General features: G+C 44.3%; 1 protein-coding gene across 2 annotated transcripts; it reads left to right on the top strand.

Annotated features, from left to right (window-relative positions):
- The first annotated feature begins 751 nt into the window (after nt 1-751).
- LOC117349546 (macrophage mannose receptor 1-like) lies at nt 752-22,906 on the top strand. 2 transcript variants are annotated; one of them, XM_033923097.1, is made up of 9 exons: nt 754-1,017; nt 6,260-6,349; nt 8,802-8,906; nt 11,219-11,281; nt 12,450-12,512; nt 13,487-13,888; nt 14,848-14,993; nt 20,076-20,179; nt 21,696-22,906. In XM_033923097.1, the coding sequence occupies exons 1-9, from the start codon at nt 930-932 to the stop codon at nt 21,820-21,822; spliced, it is 1,188 nt and encodes a 395-aa protein (XP_033778988.1). In that variant the 5' UTR covers nt 754-929; the 3' UTR covers nt 21,823-22,906. The 2 variants fall into 2 exon arrangements, with proteins under 2 accessions (XP_033778989.1, XP_033778988.1); XM_033923098.1 differs by lacking the exon at nt 12,450-12,512 and having other exon boundaries at nt 752-1,017.
- The last annotated feature ends 590 nt before the right edge of the window (nt 22,907-23,496 follow it).

Below are 23,496 nucleotides of genomic sequence, written 5' to 3'. Positions count from 1 at the left end.
GATAGACACACTGGTCTATAATTTCCTGGATCTACTCTAGAACCCTTTTTACAAATCGGCATCACGTTGGCCACCCTCCAGACGTCCGATACTATGCTGGATTTTAAAGATAAATTGCAAATTACTAGCAGGCAGTCTTGGGGACGGGAGGAAGGGGGGAGGTAGTTCTGAATTTTTCTCTTTCTCAACCAACAGACATAAGAGAAGCTCACACTTGAATTTTGTCTCTCCACCGGTTAGAGGTTGTAAATTTAAAAGACATCATCAACATCTTTTCTCACATCAGGCAGCATTGTGGGGTAAAGATCTGGAACAATTGCTTACGCCTACTACTTATGGGAAATTTAGGAAACGCCTAAAAACATATCTGATCCTGACGTATTTAGGTAACTGACCTAAGAACATAAGAAGTGCCTCCACTGGGTCAGACCAGAGGTCCATCGTGCCCAGTGGTCCACTCCCATCAGGTCTATGACCTGTGAAGTAGTTCCTGACCATTTTTATAACCTACCTCTACTTCTATCTGTACCCCTCAATCCCCTTAACCTTTAGGAACCTATCTAAACCTTCCTTGAACCCCTGTACAATCTTCTTCCACAATAACTGATCTCTGGAACTCTTAATCACTAGCTTTTAACTTTGTTAATTCTACTCAGTTTGTAGCATCTTTTAATCATTGCAAAGCGCATCGAATGTCATGGTCCTGTGGTATATAAACTGTTATTATTATTATTATTATTTGCACTGGAAAGCCAAAAGCAGAAAACAGAAAGAAATCTTCTGTAAACTCCCCAATTAAGAAAAAAAAGAACTGTGAAACGCACTTCCTCCTCTTGCCCGTACTTCTGCTAGGTGGCACATCCCCCTATCTACTACAATTTAGCGGCTCTCTTGCTTTCTACCTTCTGCTTTCTACAGTCTCAAGAAAAATGGATTCACTAAACATATATGAAAATGTCGACATCACGGAACAACAACAAGCCCAAACCATACTAAAGAAACGGCAACATCCATCCAGTAGGTAACCATCACCCCCCAATGGCCAGCCTTTCCTTTCTCAGTGTAATGTTTTTTCCCTAATATTTTCTCTTTTACTTTGACTATTGTAGTTCTTGCCTTTTTACCTTTTGTTCCTGTTTGTCTTTGTTTTTAAAAGTCTTCGTAAGTTATTGATATGAGCGAGAGAGGTTAGTTTTAGTTTCATGTAACCGATCATGTAGGACTCTCGTATGACACTATATTATTTGGTACAGCAATGAGAACTCAGAGCCCGATTTCTGCAAATAATAACAAGTTGTTATTAATATTGACAGGGGTCGCCATGCAACAAATTACTCAAAATTGGAAAGATTATACTAAATTAAACTATACATTTTGGTGGAATTCAGTTTGTCACATATATAAGATGGAAAAGATGATAGCGTTACAACAAGGGAATATTCATAATGTTAAAAAAATATGGGGACCATTGACTATTTATTCTAATGATCAGATATCATAGCACATGGGTAGTATATATGTGGGGGTGGGTTGGGGAATGTATATCATTTGGAATAGGATTGATAATAAAAAGGGGGGTATTTAATTTATCATATAAGAATATTTGATTGTAAATACAGTGATATGTGGAAATTGTTTATATTATGTTTAATTCACTTGTTGTAAGATGCAAAATGAATAAAGAATTATAAAAAAAAAAAAAAAGTTTCATGTAACCGGTCCAGGAACTGAATTTTCTGCCACTTCTGGAAGGGGAAAATTTGTCTGCATGAAAAATTTCAATTGCCCCACCCTTCCCGGTTATATCTACTTTTTTTCTCCAAAGTGGATCCAAGTACTTAAGATCTTTATAATTGTTTTCTTCCAGAATCTTGGGGACATGAAGTCCTGGTTTCAAACTGTGTTAGTCCACTTTGGGGTCCTTTTTTTAAACTGCGATAAAAAGTGACCTTAGCGTGCCCTTGCGCTGTCTTTCCCACGTGCTAAGGCCATTTTTAACACAGCTGGAAAAAGGCTGATTTTCCTTTTTTAAAAAAAAAAAATTAAATATTTAAACTTTTACATACGTGATATGCAAACAAGAAAGATCTGACAGATTACAAAGAAAAAAAAAATAATTATATGCACGAGGCAGTAGTTAATCCCCATCACAAGAGCGCGCGGTTGCATAATCACAAAATAAAGAAAACCCCCCCCCCAAAAAAAAGAGGGTTTGAGAGTTCCCTTATCGAATCAACAATGAAGAACCCCACCCTAAACTCTCTCAGAATACTTTCCTCACCTTGAGTATTATATTCTGCTTGCTGTATCTCAAAAAAGGTACAGCAGAACTAGAAAAGGTTCAAAGAAGAGCGGCCAAGATGGTAAAGGGGATGGAACTCCTCTCGTATGAGGAAAGACTAAAAAGGTTACGGCTCTTCAGCTTAGAAAAGAGACGGCTGAGGGGAGATAGGATCGAAGTCTACAAAATCCTGAGTGGTGTATAAGTATTACATTATTTTTCACAGTAACTAGTAACTGTAACAGAGGTAAAAAGTGGCCTAGTGGTTAGAATTACAGCCTCAGCGCCCGCAGAATGTGATGTCATAATGCCTCAATCCACCAATGCCTAAGAGCCAAGCTCATCAGTGATGTCACAATGGCATCATTGTTCTATACTTGGCTCACAGCTGGTATTGTATTGGAGGGGAGTGTGGCACAGTGGTTAGAGTTACAGCCTCAGCACTCACAGATTGTGATGTCATAATGCCTTAATCCACTAATGCCTAAGAGCCAAGGTCATCAGTGATGTCACAATGGCATCATTGTTCTATACTTGGCTCACAGCTGGTATTGTATTGGAGGGGAGTGTGGCACAGTGGTTAGAGTTACAGCCTCAGCACTCACAGATTGTGATGTCATAATGCCTTAATCCACTAATGCCTAAGAGCCAAGGTCATCAGTGATGTCACAATGGCATCATTGTTCTATACTTGGCTCACAGCTGGTATTGTATTGGAGGGGAGTGTAGCGCAGTGGTTAGAGTTACAGCCTCAGCACCCTGAGGTTCTGGGTTCAAGCCCCATATTGCTCACTTAATCCTCAATTGCCCCAGGTTCCTTCGACAGATAGGGAAAATGCTTGAAATTATCTGAATGCAAATAATTTAAATAAAGTTCCGGTTTCCTAATAAAGCTAGCGACTGTTTTCTTTCACTTTTTGAAAGTAACTTACTCAACAGTGGTTACTCATACTTTTAAAAGTAATATATTACTAAGGATATACTGCCAGTAATATATTATTGGACCTCTTTCTAAGGTGTGTTACGCTTTTTAGCATGCAGTAACCATGCGCTAAACGCTAATGCATGCATGCTAGTCTATGGACGCATTAGCATTTAGCGCATATGTAGATTTAGTGCGCGAAAATACGCATACCGCAGCTTAGTAAAACAGGGGGTTACTTTTCCTTACTTTCTTCAGTTTTTTTTTTTCCCTTTGCTCTTTAATAATTGGTAGTTTTTCCAGTCAGATTTAGATGAATTGTCTAATGTTCATAGCTTTATCTCCCCCAGGAAAAATAGTTTATTAAATTATATTAAGCAATAAACCATAAGATGTTGCTTGGGCAGAACTTTGACAATACCCTCTCCAACTGATTGGGTTTTACAGGTGTATCACTCATTTTTTTTCTCTTTGCCCGACCTCTCCCCTCCCCGCCTTGGTCTTACGTGTCCAGGTGATTGAATGGTCTGTGTCGGGATGAAGCTCTGAAAGCCGGGCTAGGAGAGGTGGACCAAAATCTCTAAATAGGGCCCTGTTTTCTGGCTCTTTATTGTCTATATTTTCTGCTTTTAATTGAACATTTGATATGTTGCCAAATGATTATAGCATAACCTGAAAAATGTATTTCTATACCGTAATACCATTAAGTTCTATGCAGTTTACAAAATAGAATACAAGAATGCATACACTTCTCCCTCTGTATTTGCGGTTTCAGCATTTGCGGTTTTGATTATTCACGGGTTTTAGCTTGCTGGCTCCTCCCCCCAAATGACATCAGCTTGCATTGAGAAATCGCTGATTCCAAGCGTTTACAGAGAAAATGGCCGATTCCCGGCCCTTTCTTCGCCGTGTTTTGCCTCTCCTTCAGGAACAGGCCAGGTCTCCCGCCATGTTATTTGCGGTTTCACCCTATTCACGATGGTTTTTAATAGAAAACAGCGAATAACATACGAAAAAATTATTTGCGGTTTTTCTGTATTTTCGGTTCTGTTAATCCCCTATCACAGCGAATACGGAGGGAGAAGTGTATATGCAATACAATACATTAATGCAACACATTAATTTCCTAAAATTTTTTTAAAGAAACAACGTTTTCAGTTGTCTCCTGCATTGCTGATATGAGCAGGAGGTCGCTATTAGAGAATTCAAATCTTTATCCCATATTGCAGCTTGAAACGACAGAAGGTGTTCATAAATTTTTTTTAAATTCATCTTTATTAAGCAGAACAAAGAACAATACAGTCTTGAGAAATCAAACAGCCAACGCAAGAACATGAAGACAAGAGAAAACAGTTTTGTAAATTTTACTCCCTCCCGAGCATCTATTTGCTGGGCGTGCCTGAGGAGACACGTGCCAACCGCATAGTCATCATGTAATTGATTTCCCTTAGGGCGACCGATAAGTGCATCTGGGAAGCCAACTTAAGACTACGACACAAAAGATCCACATAGATGGAGTCCCCCTAAGTCACGAGACCATTGTTGACTCAAACGCATATAATCAAAGTTGGGGAGATGCTCCTCCAGGGACTTCAAATGAAATCTCAAAGGAATAAGACTCTGCGCTTCCAAGCGGAGCCCCTCACTAAGGAGCTCAAGGGATTCCCCTATCAGTATCTCAGTGGGCAGGGAACGGATGTAATGGCGTAACTACCAATACACAAATTGATCTGTGGCAGAAAGCCGAAATTCTACCTGGAGATCGGCAAATGGGCGAAGGGAACCATCCTCGTGCAAAATCTGATGGAGGTATATCAGATTGTTAGAGGTCCAGTTACGAAAGGAAGCCGAGATCAAGCCCGGTGTAAAGAGAGGATTACCCCCAATCGGCAATAGTACCATCGTTGCTGGCGGAAGTCGCCACAATCCACAGAACTGTCACCAAGCTTTACGGATCAAGAGATAAAGAGGGAACGATCGGATAGCAGTGGGGGGGGAAAAAACCTCAGTTAATATTTTTTATATTGATAACTTTGACTGAAGGAAAGGTAAAAACAGCATGCGTGCATCGAGAGTGCTATGAATTTACAAACGTGAACGAATCCACATGATAATTAGGTCGAACAATACCTTATAACAAATGCAACCACATTGAAAGATATCGAGGGTGGTTTACAATGGAGAACAAATGCAAGGGCTAACGAGGCCCATGGGGAGAAACTACGAACACAACAAGAAACTAAGGGAGGGAGCTGGGAAGTACATTATATGTTACCAAAATGCAATGCTATGAAATAAAACCCAGCTAAACACAAGAGGGAAAGGGGTGGAACAGCTGGAGAAAGGAAGCACAGAGCAGGTCAGGAAAGAGCAAGCGAGGACGCGAAGGCCTGCCGAAAAAAAGCCATGTTTTTAATGCAGACTTGAATTTTGGGAGGGAGGAAAGTGAATGTAAACCAGTGGGGAACAGCATTTCTTAAATGACACCAAAATGCAGCCTGCATTCTGTATCAGGTTGGTAAGAATTCTAGCCGTGGCTTTCTCTAGAGGTCTAGAACAGGGCTTTGGGCTGTGGTCATACTGTACAAGGTCTAAAAAGGGCCCTCAGCTGTGGCCATACTGTACAGGGTCCAGAACAGGGCTTTCAGTTCTTAGTAAAGAGTTTTAGAGCAGGGATTTGAACTGGATCTTGTACTGTACAGGGCTTTGAGCTGTAGTGCTCCATAAAGAATCTAGAACAGGGCTTTGAGCTGCAGTCATATTGTATGGTCTAGAACAGGGGGTTTAAACTGCATTCCTCTTTAAAGAACCTAGAAAAGGGATTCGAGCTGTAGTCATATTGCACAGGGTCTAGCACAGGGCTTTCAGCTACGATCCTCTAAGGTCTAGAACAGGACGTTGATCTGTGATCCTACTGTACGGTCTAGAACAGAGTTTTCAGCTGTGGTCATCCATAAAGTGTCTAGAAGAAGGGTGTGAGTTGTGGTCATACTTTAGATTCTAGATCAAGGTTTCCAGCTGTGCATGTTGCCCTCTCTCTCTCTCTCTCTCTCCAGCTCAAAGTGACGTTTGTCATAAAGAGAAACCCACCCAAAATACAGACCCTGCAGAGAGCAGAAGCACTGCTAAGAAGCTTCCTTGTCCAGGTAACCCAATAATCCAGATTCCTCATTGAGAATCAATATATTACTGCAGGTAACTCTGGCCTCTACGCCCTTTTCTCATTCCTCCTTTGCCTACCCCATGTTGTGTGTATGTGTGCATTTATTTATACATTGTGATGCAAGTGGTTTGCCTCTAGTCCGGGGGTGGGCAACTCCGGTCCTCAAGGGCCGGAATTCAGTCGGGTTTTCAGGATTTCCCCAATGAATATGCGTCGAAAGCAGTGCATGCAAATAGATCTCCTGCATATTCATTGCGGAAATCCTGAAAACCCGACTGGATTCCGGCCCTTGAGGACCAGAGTTGCCCACCCCTGCCCTAGTCCAATGTGACAACCCAAAAGTGGGTGTGCTTAGGGAGCAGATCACGGGCGTGTTTTCAGGTTAGATGCCTGTTTTTGACTTGGGCATCGTTGTACACACAACTTAGGCACGCATAAGGGTTATCCGGATTTCCCCAGACATGTCCGGGGGTCTGGATGGCTTTTCAAAACCCAGCACCTTTGTCCGGGTTTTGTAAAGCCTCCTCAAATAACGTGGGGCAGGGAGGAAGTCTGAGGGCAGGATTAGGGCTTTACGGGGAGGGAAGGGACATCATTGAAAGTGATTGGCACTAGAAGAACCACAACTTTTTCTATCTTGGGACCCCAGCTTTGGAACAAACTTCTAATTGTTTTGCGCGCTGAAACTTCCTTAGAAAAATTTAAAAGCAGACTAAAAAGCTATCTTTATAAAGATGCATATGAAGCTTAGATCAGATAATCTTTTTTGATTTTTCTATTATCATTTAGATTAAGTCTTTTTTAAAAAACAGTTACTTTTAGACCAAATTTCTCCAAAAACTTTTTAATACCCCTCCTGATGTTGTTCTTCCCTAAATGTTTTTCTTTTTTGGTTTCTTTTATTTTAAACAAATGTAGTTTATCCTTGTATTCCTTATGTATCTTCAAATAACTATGGATACGATTGTATGTTTATTGTTTTAATGGTTGTCATTTGTTCCCCCAAATTACAATTGTTATACGCATTGAAAATACTTGATATTGCGTTCAAATCAAAATTTTAATAAACTTTAATAATTTTTTTAATTTAATAAACTTGAACCGGGTGTGCCTGGGGGGCGGGTCTAGGGGTCCAGATTTTCCAATTGGAAAATCTGCCAACCCTAGGCGTGCGCTCATTTAGGCCGAGAAAACCCTGGCGTAAAAAAAGATGCCTCTAAAAGCTAGGATAGGCATAGGCATCGCGAAGCGTCTCTACCGTGCGCCTGGTTGGACCTTCCCAAACTTGTTCAGCTGACCCACGGCCATGATCATGCATGAAAGATGCCTGCACAGGAGCTGAAAAGGCTGAAAGAGACAGATTTGTCCCCTGACTCCGTTATCCTTCTCCTGAGCATGCTACATTCTGATTTCTAGAGTGGTGCAGTGTAGAGAATGACATGGGGATACATTTTTCCCCGTCCCCGCATTTTCCCCGTCCCCGCATTTTCCCCGTCCCCGTCATTTTCCCGTCCCGTCCCCGCGGGTTCTTTTTCTGTCCCTGCCCCATTCCTGCACACAGTGCTAAAATGTCTCATGTGGTTTAATTTGAGCCGTCACTAATGCAGACGACCAAACCTTTCCCTCTCCCAAGAGTACATGTCATATTTTATGTTAGGGTTGGCCATGGCTAGGGGTTTTCTGTCCGGTATATTTTATTTATGTCACCATCTTCACATTTTGTGTTTTTTTAGTGTGTTCTAAAGCAACCAAAAGGGAACTGGAAATGCATTTGTTTTCCTGGCCTTGAGCAGGAGCATAACCAGCCACCCAAATTTAGGCAGACTTGAGCCCAAAGTAGGTGGGTGTGACAACCCTCTGCCCCCTGCCAGTTCCCCTTCTGGTATCTCTTCCTTTCCTCCCAGGTGATCACTTAACTCCAATCCCTGATCCTTCTCTCCCCCCCCCCCCCCCATTGGTACCTTAAATCCTTTAGGTCTTTGCCGGCAGCAAGCAGCAACCCATTCCTCTTGCTCATGTTGGCTTGGAGCCTTCTCTCATCCTGTGAACAGGAAATTGTGTCGGAAGGAAGGCTTGTGCCATAGTGTGAGCAGGAGAAACATGTTGCTGCTCTCTACCGGCAAAGAACTAAAGGATTTAAAGGTACGATGGGGAAGGGGGAGAGTGGAGTGAAGTGACCCCACAATCATGTGGAGGGAGAGATGTGGGACTGGGAGTCTCCAGTTGGCAGGGCTTGGGGATCTCTTCCAGCCACATTGCTGCTGTGTCACCACTGGGAGGGCCTGAATTCAAAGTAGGCAGGCCTGTGTCCACCCAGGCCCACCCAAGGCTACGCCATTGTCTTGAAGAGGACAATGTTTCTCTCTTTAACATGTAGGGTTGGTGCTTTTGGGAGCAGAAGCCTCCACTTAATGTCTTTTCCCATATCTCTGTAGACCAGACACCCCAATGCAGACACAGGCTCCTACTACTTCTCTCTGGGTTACTGGTGGCGTTGCTGCTCCTGTTCCTGGCTCTCTTCACTGTGGGCTTTGTAAAATGTAAGTATCCAGGGGAGGGGAGCGAAGCTAGGGAGGAAAAAGACTGAGATACTATTTCCAGGTTCTATTGGGTATGATGAAGATGCAGAGTTTTAGTCAAACTTGTGGCGTACGGAAGCTAGATTCTATGTAATGAGTTTTCAAGTACAAGTACTGGTCAGCTTATGCTGTTGGTAGGGAAATGACATTACAATGATAGGAAGAAAATAATGATTTGAGAAACGTATTGCTTTTAATTTTTCAGAGCATATAATCGTCTCATTCATTAACATCAATGTGTTTTTTAAAATTCTGGATTGTGCATCAGGTTGGTATAACATCTACAATGTAGACCAGTGTTTGGACTCCTTTATGCTATTTAGAAAGAATCTATGCCATGCTTGTGTTTTAGCTAAATAGAAAATAGGAGAGATTGTAATGCTACTTTTACCTGTTTCTTGTGCACTGTTTGGATAAGCATAAAAAGGTGGTAATCGTGCATTTCTTTTGGAAGTCCAGAGAAGAGCGACTAAAATGGTTAAGGGGCTGGAGGAGTTGCCGTACAGTGAGAGATTGGAGAAACTGGGCCTCTTCTCCCTTGAAAAGAGGAGACTGAGAGGAGACATGATTGAAACATTCAAAATACTGAAGGGAATAGACATAGTAGATAAGGACAGGTTGCTCACCCTCTTCAAGGTAGGGAGAACAAGAGGGCACTCTCTGAAGTTGAAAGGGGATAGATTCCATACAAACGTAAGGAAGTTGTTCTTCACCCAGAGAATGGTGGAGAGCTGGAACGCTCTTCCGGAGTCTGTTGTAGGGGAAAACACCCTCCAGGGTTTCAAGACTAAGCTGGACAAGTTTCTGCTAAACTGGGACGTACGCAGGTGAGGCTGGACTCATTTAGAGCACTGGCCGTGTGAGCGGACTGCTGGGTAGGATGGACCAGTGGTCTGATCCAGCAGTGGCAATTCTTATGTTCTTAAGTTCTTACAACATTTCTGTCTCAGAGAATGTTAAACTACATCTGCATTGACTTAGGGACCTAAATGAGAGGGCATAGGATGAGGTTAAGATGTGATAGGCTCTGGAGTAATCTAAGGAAATACTTTTTTTACAGAAAGGGTGGTAGATGCATGGAACAGTCTCCCAGAAGAGGTGGTGGAGACAGAGACTGTGTCTGAATTCAAAAGGACCTGTGATAGACACGTGGGATCTCTCGGAGATAATGGTTACTGAGGATGGGCAGCTCTATGACCTCACAATGCAAGTGTAAAGAGCCTTAGCCTATAGGAAGAAGAGATGCAAATGTTAAGAGCCTTAGCCAATAGGGAGAGGAGGAGATAGTGGATGCTGCGGATGGGCCATTTGCTCTATGACCTCACAATGCAGGTGTAAAGAGCCTTAGCCTATAGGAAGAAGAGATGCAAATGTTAAGAGCCTTAGCCAATAGGGAGAGGAGGAGATAGTGGATGCTGCGGATGGGCCATTTGCTCTATGACATAAGAACATAAGAACATAAGAAGCGCCATCTCCGGATCAGACCTTCGGTCCATCAAGTCCGGCGATCCGCACACGCGGAGGCCCTGCTAGGTATACACCTGGCTTATTTTATAGCCAACCATATCTTTATATGCCTCTCTCAAGGAGATATGCATCTAGTTTGCTTTTGAAGCCTAGGACTGTCGATTCCGCAATAATCTCCCCTGGGAGAGTATTCCAGATGTCAACCACTCTCTGTGTGAAGCAGAACTTCCTGATATTAGTCCTGAACTTGCCCCCCCCCTTAGCTTCATTTCATGTCCTCTTGTCCGTTAAGAGCCTTAGCCAATAGGGAGAGGAGGAGATAGTGGATGGTGCGGATGGGCCTTTTGGCTTTTATCTGCCATCATGTTTCTAAATATGCCAGACCTGTTGTGAAGTTCTTATTAAAATGGGTCTCCCAGTTGACACCTTGAACTTGCAGCTCCTGGGATTGGAGGGTGGTAATCTCCTGTGGGTTTAGTACGGAGCTGCTCACTGCAAGCTCTTACAATCCCCAGCGGGTCTCCATGTTTTGGCTTTGACCAAAGACAGGCAGTAAGTTTCGGCTGTAGTTTCGGTTTCAGCGAAAAGTGTTTAGACAGTTTGAGCAGAAGTTCAGTTTTGGTTGGCATCTAGCCTTAATTTTGACTCGGGCATGAGGTGCCTGCAAATGTCTGTGCCGTATTCATGCTTTATATGCTTGCATAGAGCTCTGATGAATATCTGGTCTTCAGTTGTCTATGCTGTGTTCATGCTTTGCTTAAAGACCATAGAGACCACAGTTAGCCTCCCTCTTACATTATTTTCAGACTCAGCGATAAAGGAAGAATTACAACAAGCTCAGCTACAGAATCAGCTACTCAGAAATTCTGGTGAGAGTTATGATGGTTTTTTTCTTTTGTTCTCTGTTTATTCTTTCCCAGAAAATAGATCTTGGGCTTTTTCCCTTTACTCCAGTCTCCAGTCTTTTAGTTCAGGATTCACTGCTCTCTCTGTAATCTTCCTGTGGCTTAGTTAGAACTCAGCAGTGCTGCTAATTATAAGGGACCTGCAGCTGTCTCTGCTGTTTTCATGCTCTCTGACTATTGATGTGACACCGGCACTGGACTCGGATGAAGATATGCTCTTCAGTTATCTGTGCTGTTTTCATGCTTTATCTGTGTCAGTGTAACGCTTGCATGGCGCTCTGATGAAGATCTGTTCTTCATTTGTCCGTGCTGTATTCATGCTTTATCTGTGTCAGTCTAACGCCTGCATGACGCTCTGATGAAGATCTGTTCTTCATTTGTCCGTGCTGTATTCATGCTTTATCTGTGTCAGTCTAACGCCTGCATAGGGGTCTGATGAAGACATGTTCTTCAGCTGTCCATGCTGTATTCATGCTTTATCTGTGTCAGTGTAACGCCTGCATGACGCTCTAATGAAGATCTGTTCTTCATTTGTCCATGCTGTTTTCATGCTTTATGGGTATCAATGTGACATCAGCACCAGACTCTGATGAAGCTCTACTCTTCATTTGTATGTACTGTATTCATGCTTTATCTGTGTCAGTGTAACGCCTGCATGGGGGTCTGATGAAGATCTGTTCTTCAGCTGTCCATGCTGTATTCATGCTTTATCTGTGTCAGTGTAACGCCTGCATGACGGTCTGACGAAGATCTGTTCTTCATTTATCCATGGTGTTTTCATGCTTTATGGGTATCAATGTGACATCAGCACCGGACTCTGATGAAGCTCTACTCTTCATTTGTATGTGCTGTATTCATGCTTTATCTGTGTCAGTGTAACGCCTGCACGGGGGTCTGATGAAGACATGTTCTTCAGCTGTCCGTGCTGTATTCATGCTTTATCTGTGTCAGTCTAACGCCTGCATGGGGGTCTGATGAAGATCTGTTCTTCAGCTGTCTGTGCCGTATTCATGCTTTATATGCTTGCATAGAGCTCTGATGAATATCTGGTCTTCAGTTGTCTATGCTGTGTTCATGCTTTGCTTAAAGACCATAGAGACCACAGTTAGCCTCCCTCTTACATTATTTTCAGACTCAGCGATAAAGGAAGAATTACAACAAGCTCAGCTACAGAATCAGCTACTCAGAAATTCTGGTGAGAGTTATGATGGTTTTTTTCTTTTGTTCTCTGTTTATTCTTTCCCAGAAAATAGATCTTGGGCTTTTTCCCTTTACTCCAGTCTCCAGTCTTTTAGTTCAGGATTCACTGCTCTCTCTGTAATCTTCCTGTGGCTTAGTTAGAACTCAGCAGTGCTGCTAATTATAAGGGACCTGCAGCAGTCTGTGCTGTTTTCATGCTCTCTGACTATTGATGTGACACCGGCACTGGACTCCGATGAAGATCTGCTCTTCAGTTGTCTGTGCTGTTTTCATGCTTTATCTGTGTCAGTGTAACGCTTGCATGGGGGTCTGATGAAGACCTGTTCTTCAGCTGTCCGTGCTGTATTCATGCTTTATCTGTGTCAGTGTAACGCCTGCATGGGGGTCTGATGAAGACCTGTTCTTCAGCTGTCTGTGCTATATTCATGCTTTATCTGTGTCAGTGTAACGCCTGCATGGGGGTCTGATGAAGACCTGTTCTTCAGCTGTCCGTGCTGTATTCATGCTTTATCTGTGTCAGTGTAACGCCTGCATGGGGGTCTGATGAAGACATGTTCTTCAGCTGTCCGTGCTGTATTCATGCTTTATTTGTATCAATGTGATGCCTGCACAGAGTTCCGATGAGTATCTGATCTTCAGTTGCCATGCTTTACACAGAGACTTTCAGCAACTCAGTTAACCCTTTGATGCCAGGCAGAATTAGAAAAAGCTCAGCTACAGAATCAGCTCCTCAGAAATTCTGGTGAGAGAGGTTTTTAAATTGTACTCTGGTGCTTAGTAGGATCTTGGGGAGTAGCTGAGAGACCAGCAAAGGTGTGAGTGAGTTTGCCCGTGAAGCTTGCACTGCTAACAGTCTTTGTAGTGGGGCTGTGTGTGCATGCATCACTCACACGGTCCCAGGCGCGGTCTCACATTACCTGCATCATTTCGCAAATCACCTTTTTTTTCTGCTCTTTCCCTTCGCTTCAGTCTCCAGCCCCTTCCTGATCTACAATGAAGATCACAACCGTTGTGTGGCAGTGGAGCATCCTGATGCCGTGAAAACTATGCCCTGCGACCCTCATAACTCAACTCAGCAGTTCCAGTGGCTGTCCAAAGGTCGGCTACTGCATGTGGCCCTAAAGCTGTGCCTGGGGGTGCTGGATAAATCTAGCTGGCAGGCTCTGCAGCTCCACCCCTGCAAGGCTGGGAGTGATCTCCAGCAGTGGGAGTGCCAGGATGACAAGCTCTTTGCCATGAAAGGGTCCGAATTGTACTTCAACTATGGGAACAATGAGAGAGATGTTGTCATTCTGTACAATGGCACTGGGCCCTGGAGCCGCTGGGTTATCTACGGAAGCCGGGATGACCTCTGCTCCTGGTCTTGTGATGGTGAGTCTTGACACATATACAGATGAAGTGTGTCTGAATGGAATGTGCAGAAAACTCTGGGGCCAGATGGGTTCCGTCCTAGTTTATTCAAAGGAGCTCGAGGAATTATGTCTAGTTACTGGTGGTGGGCTTGGTTCCACAAGACTAGAGATGGGCAAAATCTTTCCTTCTTCATGAAGGTGGCAACAGGTGTGTGTGGAGGGGGTAGAAGTGACTCACTTCAGGCCTGATCTCGGCTGTAGGGAAATGAATGGAGCCATTAGTGAATGACAAGATAAACCTTTATGTCTTGAGTCCAGAGGATAACAACATCTGAGGTTGTGCAGTCTTACCAGAGGGTCACCTATCTCAAAGGTAGATCTGGGGAAAGTCACTGCTGCCCCCTTTAACATCCACTTCCTGTTTAGGGGCACCGTGACCCGGACCACTCGCACTCCCTCCTCCACTGCCTGAGCAAGCTAGCAAGTTGGGTACACCACTGCAGTTGACATCCGCAAGGAGCTGTCAAGAGTTTTGAAGCTTCGATTTTAGTTTTTAAAAAAGTACAGAATCCTGCATTTTGGACTGCAGCCATCCAGATGAGCTGACCGTGATGGGAAGGAGGGAGAAGTGAGAGAATCATAACCTCAAGGTTGTGAAACCATGCAAGGAGAGGGTCACCAGAGTCAGAGGGATGCAGGAGAGCCCAGGAAGAGGTAATAATGGGAGGAGATGATCGTCCTTTTGGCCAGATCATAAGGGGAGACTTCATCTGCAGTATGGTCAAGTGTAGAGGCCATCTATTTAAAAACATAGAGAGGGGACAGCCAAGACCAAAAGTCCTATGAGATGGAGGGGGGTATACAGTGAGGCCAGCAATATTTCTCTATCCTGAAGTGACTGAGTGAGAAGATCCTGTGTTGGAAGCCCCAGTTTGTGTATCACTAACCTTGTCTGTGTCGTTCCTTTCCCATCCACAGTATGTCTACCCTGCCGTAAGGGATGGAGCTTCTACCAAGGGCACTGTTACTACTTTTCACGGTCTTCTGTCACTTGGGAAGATGCCAACAAGTCTTGTGTCTCCCAAGAGTCCAACCTCCTCATCATTGACAGCCAAAAGGAACAGGTAAAATGCCATCAACCTCTGCTGATGTCCTGTACAAGCATCTTGTTTGTCACCTTCTACCTAGTGAGGGAGGCGGGGACTTCCCCAGGAGCTGTCTTGGTGGAGGTAATGGCTCCTCTCCGCCCCCCCCTCTCTCCTTTCCCATCACATGCATGCCTTCAATTCTCCACCACCACTCTAGCTCTTCACCGGCGTGCGCAGCACACTCTGCCTGATGCTCGCACTGGCCTTGGCACCCTTCTGACATCACATCCTGGTCCCGTGAGCAGGAAGTGAGGTCAGAAGGGAGCCGAGGCCAGCACGAGCAGCAAGTGGAAGACGCTGCTCGTGCCAGTGAACTATTAAAGAGATACAAGGGGGGGCAGAAAGGAGGAGAGACGCTAGCGCCTTCCCCCCCCCCCCCCACACACCACTGACTGTATACCTTTGGTAGATACAAAAGAGCAGATTTAACATATTAGCATATAAGAAGGGTTATCCTAATAAAACTAGATACTGAATATAAAAACATGTCTTTGTGAACATATTAAAAAAAAATCTTCCAGCAAAAGGCAGTACATTCAAGATAACACCAGAAGAATCCTAGAAGCAAATACAGGTCCATAAACATCTGATAAGCACCAAAATGGGGGAGAACAGTTCTAACACTTGCCAAATAAGTGCCAATGCGAAAACCAAAATTACCAGCATGACGCAAAAATAATCCTAATTAAAGTGAAAATAAGTGGATTTTGCTATATCCAACAACCCAAATAAGGAGAAAACTCACTTAATATAACCACTAGTGGTCACCATTCATACATCTCACAGAGGGTAGGAAAAGCCTCACGAAAAAAATATACGGGAATGGCAGAGCTATCTTAGCAACTCTCTCGAGTCCCCTTTTTCAGACATCGGCATAAAAACCTCTCCTCTGGTATGTTTAGCAGTTTGGAAGTCCACATTCACTTCTTGACGGAAGGATTTCAATCTCCTGGGCTCTTTTGTAAACAAAGAAGCAACTAGCAGGGAGGAAATAGTCCACAGAATAGCTCTTGGTCGCTAGTCAATGAAGACTCAAAGTATTCCAAGGCAAGGAGACAACACTTCAAACGAAGATCAGACTTGCCCGTGCAATCATTTTCTCAATGGTCAGTTACAGATGCGAAAGCTGGACCCTGCAGAAACAAGACAGAAAGAAGATTGACTCATTTGAGTTTTGGCGCTGGAGCAGAATTACTGTATATGCGTGTCTTGGACCGCCGGAAGAACTAACAAATTGATTCTGGAAGAGATCAAACCGGCTAGGTCACTCGAAGCCCAAATGATGACGTTACGACTGTCTTGTTTTGGTCGCACCATCAAAAGTGAGAGATCACTGGAGAAGGGCATCATGTTTGGGACGATCGAAGCAACCAGGCGAAGAGGGCGATCAGATGGCTGGACACACAGAAAACAACCATGGGGATGACGCTGGAGGACCTTTCTGGACTAGCACAAAACCGATTTCTTTTTAGATCCACAGTTCCTAAGGTCGCTACGACTCAATGGCTCCTAACAAGAGAATTACTAAGATAGCTCTGTGATTTCCGTATATTTTTCTGAGGCTTTTCCTATCCTTTGTGACCTCTAGCTGCATATTAAGTGAGGTTTCTCCCTATTTTGGGGAGACAAAAATAATTCTGTCCTGTATTATACAGGTATATGTGTCTTAAGGCAAAAAGAATAGTAACATGAATGGGGTAAAGTAGCAAAACCTCGGAGATAAGGGAGCGTGACAATCAGTGAGCCTGTGAAGTAATACAAAAAATGGAAACCGGAAAAATACTGACGGGATCTGGTAATACCGGACAGACAGAATAAGATGCCAGTGTAGCGCAAAGGGGCTAAAAACTAAGGGGGAAATTCTACAGGTGCCTAACTTACCCTCCTCCCTTTTACTAAGCCATCGTAGAGGTTTCTACCGTGGCCCAGAACGCTAAATGCTCCGACGCTGCTCCAACGCTTATAGGAATTCTTTGGACATCAGAGCAGCGTCGAAGCATTTGGCGCTCTGGGCTGCAATAGAAACCTCTACCGCGGCTTAGTAAAATAAGGGGGAGGGGTTGTTAATTAGTACGCTGGCTTCAATTATGAGCTTTAGTAAGCTCCTAAAATTAAAAATTAATTTCTATTAAAAATAGTCTTAGAGACATGCGGAGCATCGAGATAAAACAGCATATTTCTGTATCTCGTTGGCCACGAATTTGGACTTGGAGGTTGAAATGTACAGCGTCAGCATCTATGAGACAAACGTGGTTATTTTTACTACATAGGACTTTTTGGACCCCAGTTCGTCGACAAAAACTAGATAGTTCTAAGTCTAATAGGTGCTGGCATTGTCATATTAATATAGGGACTCTGGATCGTCTGTTATATGTTTTGTCCACTGATACTTAGTTTCTGGAGGTCAATTTGGGGGACAAATAAATCTTGTTCTTGAGTCATCTATTCCCTTAACTTATGAAGCCATAATTTGTGGTACGTTACTACACGTTAAGCCTACTTTGGACAAATATAAAAGCCGTCTTTTCTTGATCATGACGGGAATAGCTATCCAAACGGTCACACACAACTGGAAGAGCCACATAAGAACATAAGAAGATGCCTCCGCTGAAGCAGACCAGAGGTCCATCTTGCCCAGCGGTCCGCACCCGCAGCAGCCCATTGCCTGAACAGTGCCCCTGACTAATTTTGTAACTGCCTCTAATCCTATCCCTATAACCTACCTCTACTCCTATCTGTACCCCTCAATCCCTTTGTCCTCCAGGTACCTGTCCAGACCTTCTTTGAAGCCCTGTAGCGTGCTCCTGCTTATCACATCCTCCGGTAGCACGTTCCATGTGTCCACCACCCTCTAGGTGAAAAAGAACTTCCTGGCGTTTGTTCTAAACCTTCCCCCTTTCAATTTCTCCGAGTGCCCCCTTGTACTTGTGGTTCCCCATAATTTAAAAAATCTGTCCCTGTCCACTCTTTCTATGCCCTTCATGATCTTGAAGGTTTCTATCATGTCCCCTCTAAGTCTCCGCTTTTCCAGGGAGAAAAGCCCCAGCTTCTTCAGTCTGTCAGTATACGAGAGGTCCTCCATACCCTTTATTAGCTTAGTTGCTCTTCTCTGGACTCTCTCGAGTACCGCCATGTCCTTCTTGAGGTACGGCGACCAGTACTGGACGCAGTACTCCAGGTGCGGGCGCACCATTGCACGGTACAGTGGCAGGATGACTTCCTTCGTCCTGGACGTGATACCCTTCTTAATGATGCCCAACATTTTGTTTGCCTTCCTTGAGGCTGTGGCGCACTGTGCCGACGCCTTCAATGATGTGTGGGCAAATGTGTGTACCACATATAAATATGAGAGAATGAATGCGGAATGTTTGGGGTTTAGTAATTAATTTAATAAGTGTGGAGCTCATTGACTACATTTGTTACCTCGCAATAAGATTTCTTGGATGGTGGATGGGGGGAGGGAAATGTATTTTGAGGATTTCAATTACTTAATTATAATATTGTAATCACATCATATGTCTTATTGTATTAATAATTGGGAGGAGGGTGGGAGAAAATGATTGTTTTATGTATTACTTGTGTAGTTAATAGTGTGCTTTATGCAGAATTTTATGTTCAATTAATTGTATTGCACTATCAAAGTTTGAAAATCAATAAAGATTTAAAAAAAAAAAAAGAATAATAATTGAATGATAGGCATCTATATTCTTAGGTGTGGTTCTACAAAAGATAGGTGCTCCTCACCTGGATGCCTAACTCCAAAGTAGGCGTGATTAGGACGGAGTCACAAGGCGCGATTCTCTAAAGGACTTAGGCGCCTATAATAGAGGTCTTTAAAACTCTGGCCTACATTACAGGCGCCTAAGTTTTAAGTTGGGCGCGATTCTGTAATGGGTGCCTAAGTGTGATTGACGAGAGATGGGTGCCTATCTTTTCAGACGCCATTTACAGAATTTCCCCCTAAACGAATGGGAAACATAAACAGATGAGAATATATTCCCTGTTGGGAAGAAACGTGACAGAGTAAAATGAAAAAGAATTTGCAAAAGACAGACAAAACTGGACCTTTAAGAAATGAGAGCGCATGCAAAGTGAATAGTCTACCTTTTGTCAACTCCTCCACTCGCCCGTCCACCCAAACCCATGCAGTAGTCAAGGTGTGTGAGGTCATGGATGGACAGAAGGAAAGAGAGTCCATCACAATGTGGGAAGTCATGGATGGGGAGGAAGGAGAGAGACTCTATCACAGTGTGTGAGATAAGAACATAATAGCCTTGCAGGGCGAGACCAATGGCCCATGTAGCCCAGTAGCCCGTCTTCATGGAGGCCGATCCAAGTCACAAGTACCTGGCAAAAAACCCAAGTAGTAGCAGCATTTTATGCCACCGATCCAGGGCAAGCAGTGGCTTCCCCCATGTCTGTCTCAACAGCAGAAAGGAGAGAGAGACTCTATCTCCATGTGGGAGGTCCAAGATAGAGGGAAAAAGAGAGACTCCATTGTTGTATCTGAGGTCAGGGATGGATGGAAGGTGAGAAGTTGGTCAGAGGTGGAAGAAGAAAAGTGAGGAGACAGTGGAAAAATAACCTAATGGTCCATATTTAAAAAGCTCTGTCTGAATGATTCAAGAATGAGTGTTTGGGCCGTCAGAATGAATAGCAAAGTGGGTTATAGGAAACTTTAGAAGCCTGGTAGATATTCCAGTGCCGCTGCAGCCAGGTCAGGTAGTCTCGGCTAAATAATGGATTTTCTAGGAGCGGTTTAATGGTTAAAGCTACAGCCTCAGCACTTTGAGGTTGTGAGTTAAAATCCCATGCTGCTCCCTGTGACCCTGGGCAAGTCACTCAATCCTTCATTGCCCCAATGTACATTGGATTCATTGTGAGCCCACCGGGACAAATAGGAACAATGCTTGAGTGCCTGATTGTAAACCACTCAGATAACTGTGATAGGTGATTTATAAATACCTAATATGTTCTAAGGTTGGGCTTTCCATCTGCTGTCCATCTACCTTGTTGCTGACTTGAATAAACTGATCTCGGAGGTGTCTTCTTTTGAAGGTCTACATTCAAGAAAAACTAGATGATCGAGGTTTCTGGATTGGTCTTACCAGGGGGGAGGAATGGAAGTGGTTGGACGGATCCTCCATATTACCCAGTACCAGGTAAAGTGTTTCGCTGTTGCCTGATTCATGGAATGCGAGATTGGCCGTTTAGCATGAGAGCAGTCTAACAAAACGTGGCCTGGTCTGTGGTGTTTCTTGCTGCAGTCTCCGAGACCCCCTTCCAGTGGGCATTCCTTTGACATCTGCATGACAGTCTAGGAACATCTCGCAACCTGAGAGTCTTCTCTCTCCGTCCCACTTCTAATAACTACGGCACTTCCTGTGACTGACATTGAGGGTCAGCAGTGCATGACTGTAAAAATTATTTCCAATGTCAGTCACAGGAAGTACCTTAGTTATTAGAAGTGGGATGGAGAGAGAAGACTTGCAGGTTGCGAGATGTTCCTGGACTGTCATGCAGATGTCAAAGGAATGCCCACTGGAAGGGGGGTCTCCCCGAACCGTTTACCTTATAGCTTCAGCCTGCAGCGAAGATCGCAGTTACAACGTCTTTGCAAAGTGCTTTAAGCTGTTTCCTCTGCTGTGATCCCGCCTCTGACTTCAGAGGAGGGGTGGGACCGCAGCAGAGGAAACAGCTCAAAGCACTTTGCAAAGACGCTGTAACCGCGATCTTGGGCTGCAGGCTGAAGCTATGAGGTAAATGGTTCGGGGAGGCCAGGGTGAACATGGAGGCCTTCCTGGGGGGGGGGATGCGCAGTCTTTTGGGGATGCAGTCTTCGAGGAGGCCAGGAGGGAAGCCGGACAGCACTTCCCGACTGACCCTCCCTCCTCGCCCTCTAAAACAGGTGCGTCAGCGGCCAACCAGCAAGAGCAGCGCTGCCACTCCTGCTTTGGGGGGTGAGGGGAGAGGATCCGAATCGGGAAGCCGATTTTTTAAAAATTTAAATCGATTCAAATCGATTCACCCGAAGTGAATCGGTGAACCAATTCGAATCGTGAATCAGGCAGCACTACTGTCTAAATCTTGAGCTCTCCAGTTCTAGAGGTGACAGGCTCTGTATCCCTGTGCCTATCCCAAGCCCCTCTAGTCCTAAAGGTGACACCATATCCCTGTCCTCCAAGCTCTACAGCCTCTTGTGCCAACATTAACCGATGCTTTAGAAAGTGCAGGGTTCATCTGACAGTTCCTGAAGGCTGGGGGGATTTTAAATTCAGAGCTATTTAAGAGCCAGGGATTGTTTCCATCTTTTTCAAAGTGAAACTTTGCTGTAGCCTTCTTCCCCACCTCTATATCAGGGGTGTCAAAGTCCCTCCTCGAGGGCCGCAATCCAGTCGGGTTTTCAGGATTTCCTCAATGAATATGCATGAGATCTATTTGCATGCACTGCTTTCATTGTATGCTAATAAATCTCATGCATATTCATTGGGGAAATCCCGATTGCGGCCCTCGAGGAGGGACTTTGACACCCCTGCTCTATATCTAGGGAATGTATGCGGTGTAATTATGGAGGGTGGGGGATTGGGGGTTAGTTTACAGGGAAGAGAGGGATTTTTAATCCCATAATTCCAACAAGATGAAAAGAAACTGAGCCCTGTCTCTTCCTTTGGTCTACAGTTCCTGGGGACTTAAACAGCCTGACAATAAAGAAGACGAGAAATGTGTTAGCATGATTGACTTTGGAAAGTGGCACGATTACCCGTGTGAACATCAGTTTTACTGGATCTGTGAGAAAGTGGCTTAACACGTCTGCCTGACAACTTGTCAACCAGAATCAGCTGTGAACTAGCAAATGTGCCCTTGGAAAGCACGGGGGTACAGAGGAAAGTGTGAGCACAGAACGAAAAATAAAATTATAGAGCTTTAAAAATCGTAGGGCAAATATTCCACCAGCCAGTGTTTTGGCCGCCACTAGCATTATGCCTGGTTGTTCAATCCTGGGCCATATCCAGGCGTCGGTACTTATTGGTGACCCCATCAAATGCACGCAGGACAAACCGCGCTGACAAATGCGCCCCGACATTTGCGCACACGGGAGGTCCGCCCCGAGAGGATACTATTTTGTCTCTTTGAGGGTTACGAAGTAACCCTCTTTTTTGAAGGGTGGTGGGACCCCCCCATCCCCCCTACACTTAAAAGATTCACTTCCTATTGAATGTTAGGGTTAGATTTACAGCATGTGTGGGAACCCTTTTAGTGGATATCTGGAAATGCCCTGATTTGCTGAGACTCCTCTTTGGGAGGGTCTTGAGGTGCCTCAGTCTCAGCAAATCAGGGCCTTCCCGATATCCTTCACAGGCCACAATTGTCCGCACAATTGTCAGCGCGCGTTTCTCAGAGTGGAATTGTCCTGCGTGGATTTGTCGGTGTACCCCACATAATACCCAGTTTTGTCTGGCCTGCTATCTCTTATCCAGTTAAGAACAATATCCCGCAGTTAACCGCCCGAGTGAAATCGGACAAAGGAACATGCTTTATGCGATCTGATTTATCCAGTTAACTTAGGTGGTTCAGTGCTGATTATTGTCACTTAACCACATGCGCTGACTCCGCCCCCCTTCCCCCGAGCACCTCCAAAACGACCGGCTGCGTCTATCTGGTTAAGTGCTGCTGCTGAATGTCACAGGGTTGCCTGGCATGAGTGATTTAAGCAGCCAGGACCCTCTCCTGCTTGGTCAAATCCCATTAGCTGCGGTATTTTGCGGCATCACCGGCAGGAAAAGAATCCTTGGTGAAAGTTGGCTTGCGATCGCTCCGCTGCTGCTTTAGCTTGTATAATGCTTTTTGTTTCCTCTGTTACTGCAGAATTAAACCACCTTACAAAGCTTGGGATGAGTAGTTTGTTTTTTTTGTTCTGCCACTGAAGTCAGCATGGTTTAATGTAAGACAGCATTTATTTCTGTGCTGCTTTTAGCTAGTTGCATGGTACAAGATCATTTATAAGTTATTAAATTGCATTAAATTTTGTATTTTTTGTAATTTAAATGTTTGCAATTATAATGCCTAGAACAACTTTACAGAAAATGGGTACAGTTATCGGTCAGGAGGAAGCATCACCGCAGTAAAACCATTTTTGTTACACGTTCTCATACTCTTTGTTCATCTGGTAGCGCTATTAGAGAATGACACGGTGACAAAATTCATCACCGTTCCCGTCCCTGCGGATAACCACAGGAAATAATCCCTTGTCATTTTCTAGCGTCTGTTTCAACCTCGGTCCTTCTACACCAGCATTCTTCAAAGCAAAGCTTGCGGGTCAGTGGTTGTGGCCATTCATACTCTGATTCTTATGTGAGTCAAGGATAATGAAGCCATTGTGACATCACTGATGTGATTGACATCACAATATCTGTTCTGGATACCAGAGACTGTCATTTTCTAGTGTCTGTTTCAACCTCGGTCCTTCTACACCAGCACT

Source organism: Geotrypetes seraphini, chromosome 16 (genome assembly GCF_902459505.1).
Source record: "Geotrypetes seraphini chromosome 16, aGeoSer1.1, whole genome shotgun sequence".
Lineage (NCBI taxonomy): Eukaryota > Metazoa > Chordata > Amphibia > Gymnophiona > Dermophiidae > Geotrypetes > Geotrypetes seraphini.
The sequence above is the reverse complement of the archived record's forward strand: the minus strand, read 5'-3'. Positions and strand labels throughout refer to the sequence as shown.

Bases quoted from the DNA above. Each gene is read 5' to 3' on its own strand.
- LOC117349546 (XM_033923097.1), top strand. From the start codon at position 930: ATGGATTCACTAAACATATATGAAAATGTCGACATCACGGAACAACAA. The intron at 11,282-12,449 runs GTGAGAGTTATG...CATTATTTTCAG, and splicing joins TCAGCTACTCAGAAATTCTG to ACTCAGCGATAAAGGAAGAA. The intron at 14,994-20,075 runs GTAAAATGCCAT...CTTCTTTTGAAG, and splicing joins TTGACAGCCAAAAGGAACAG to GTCTACATTCAAGAAAAACT.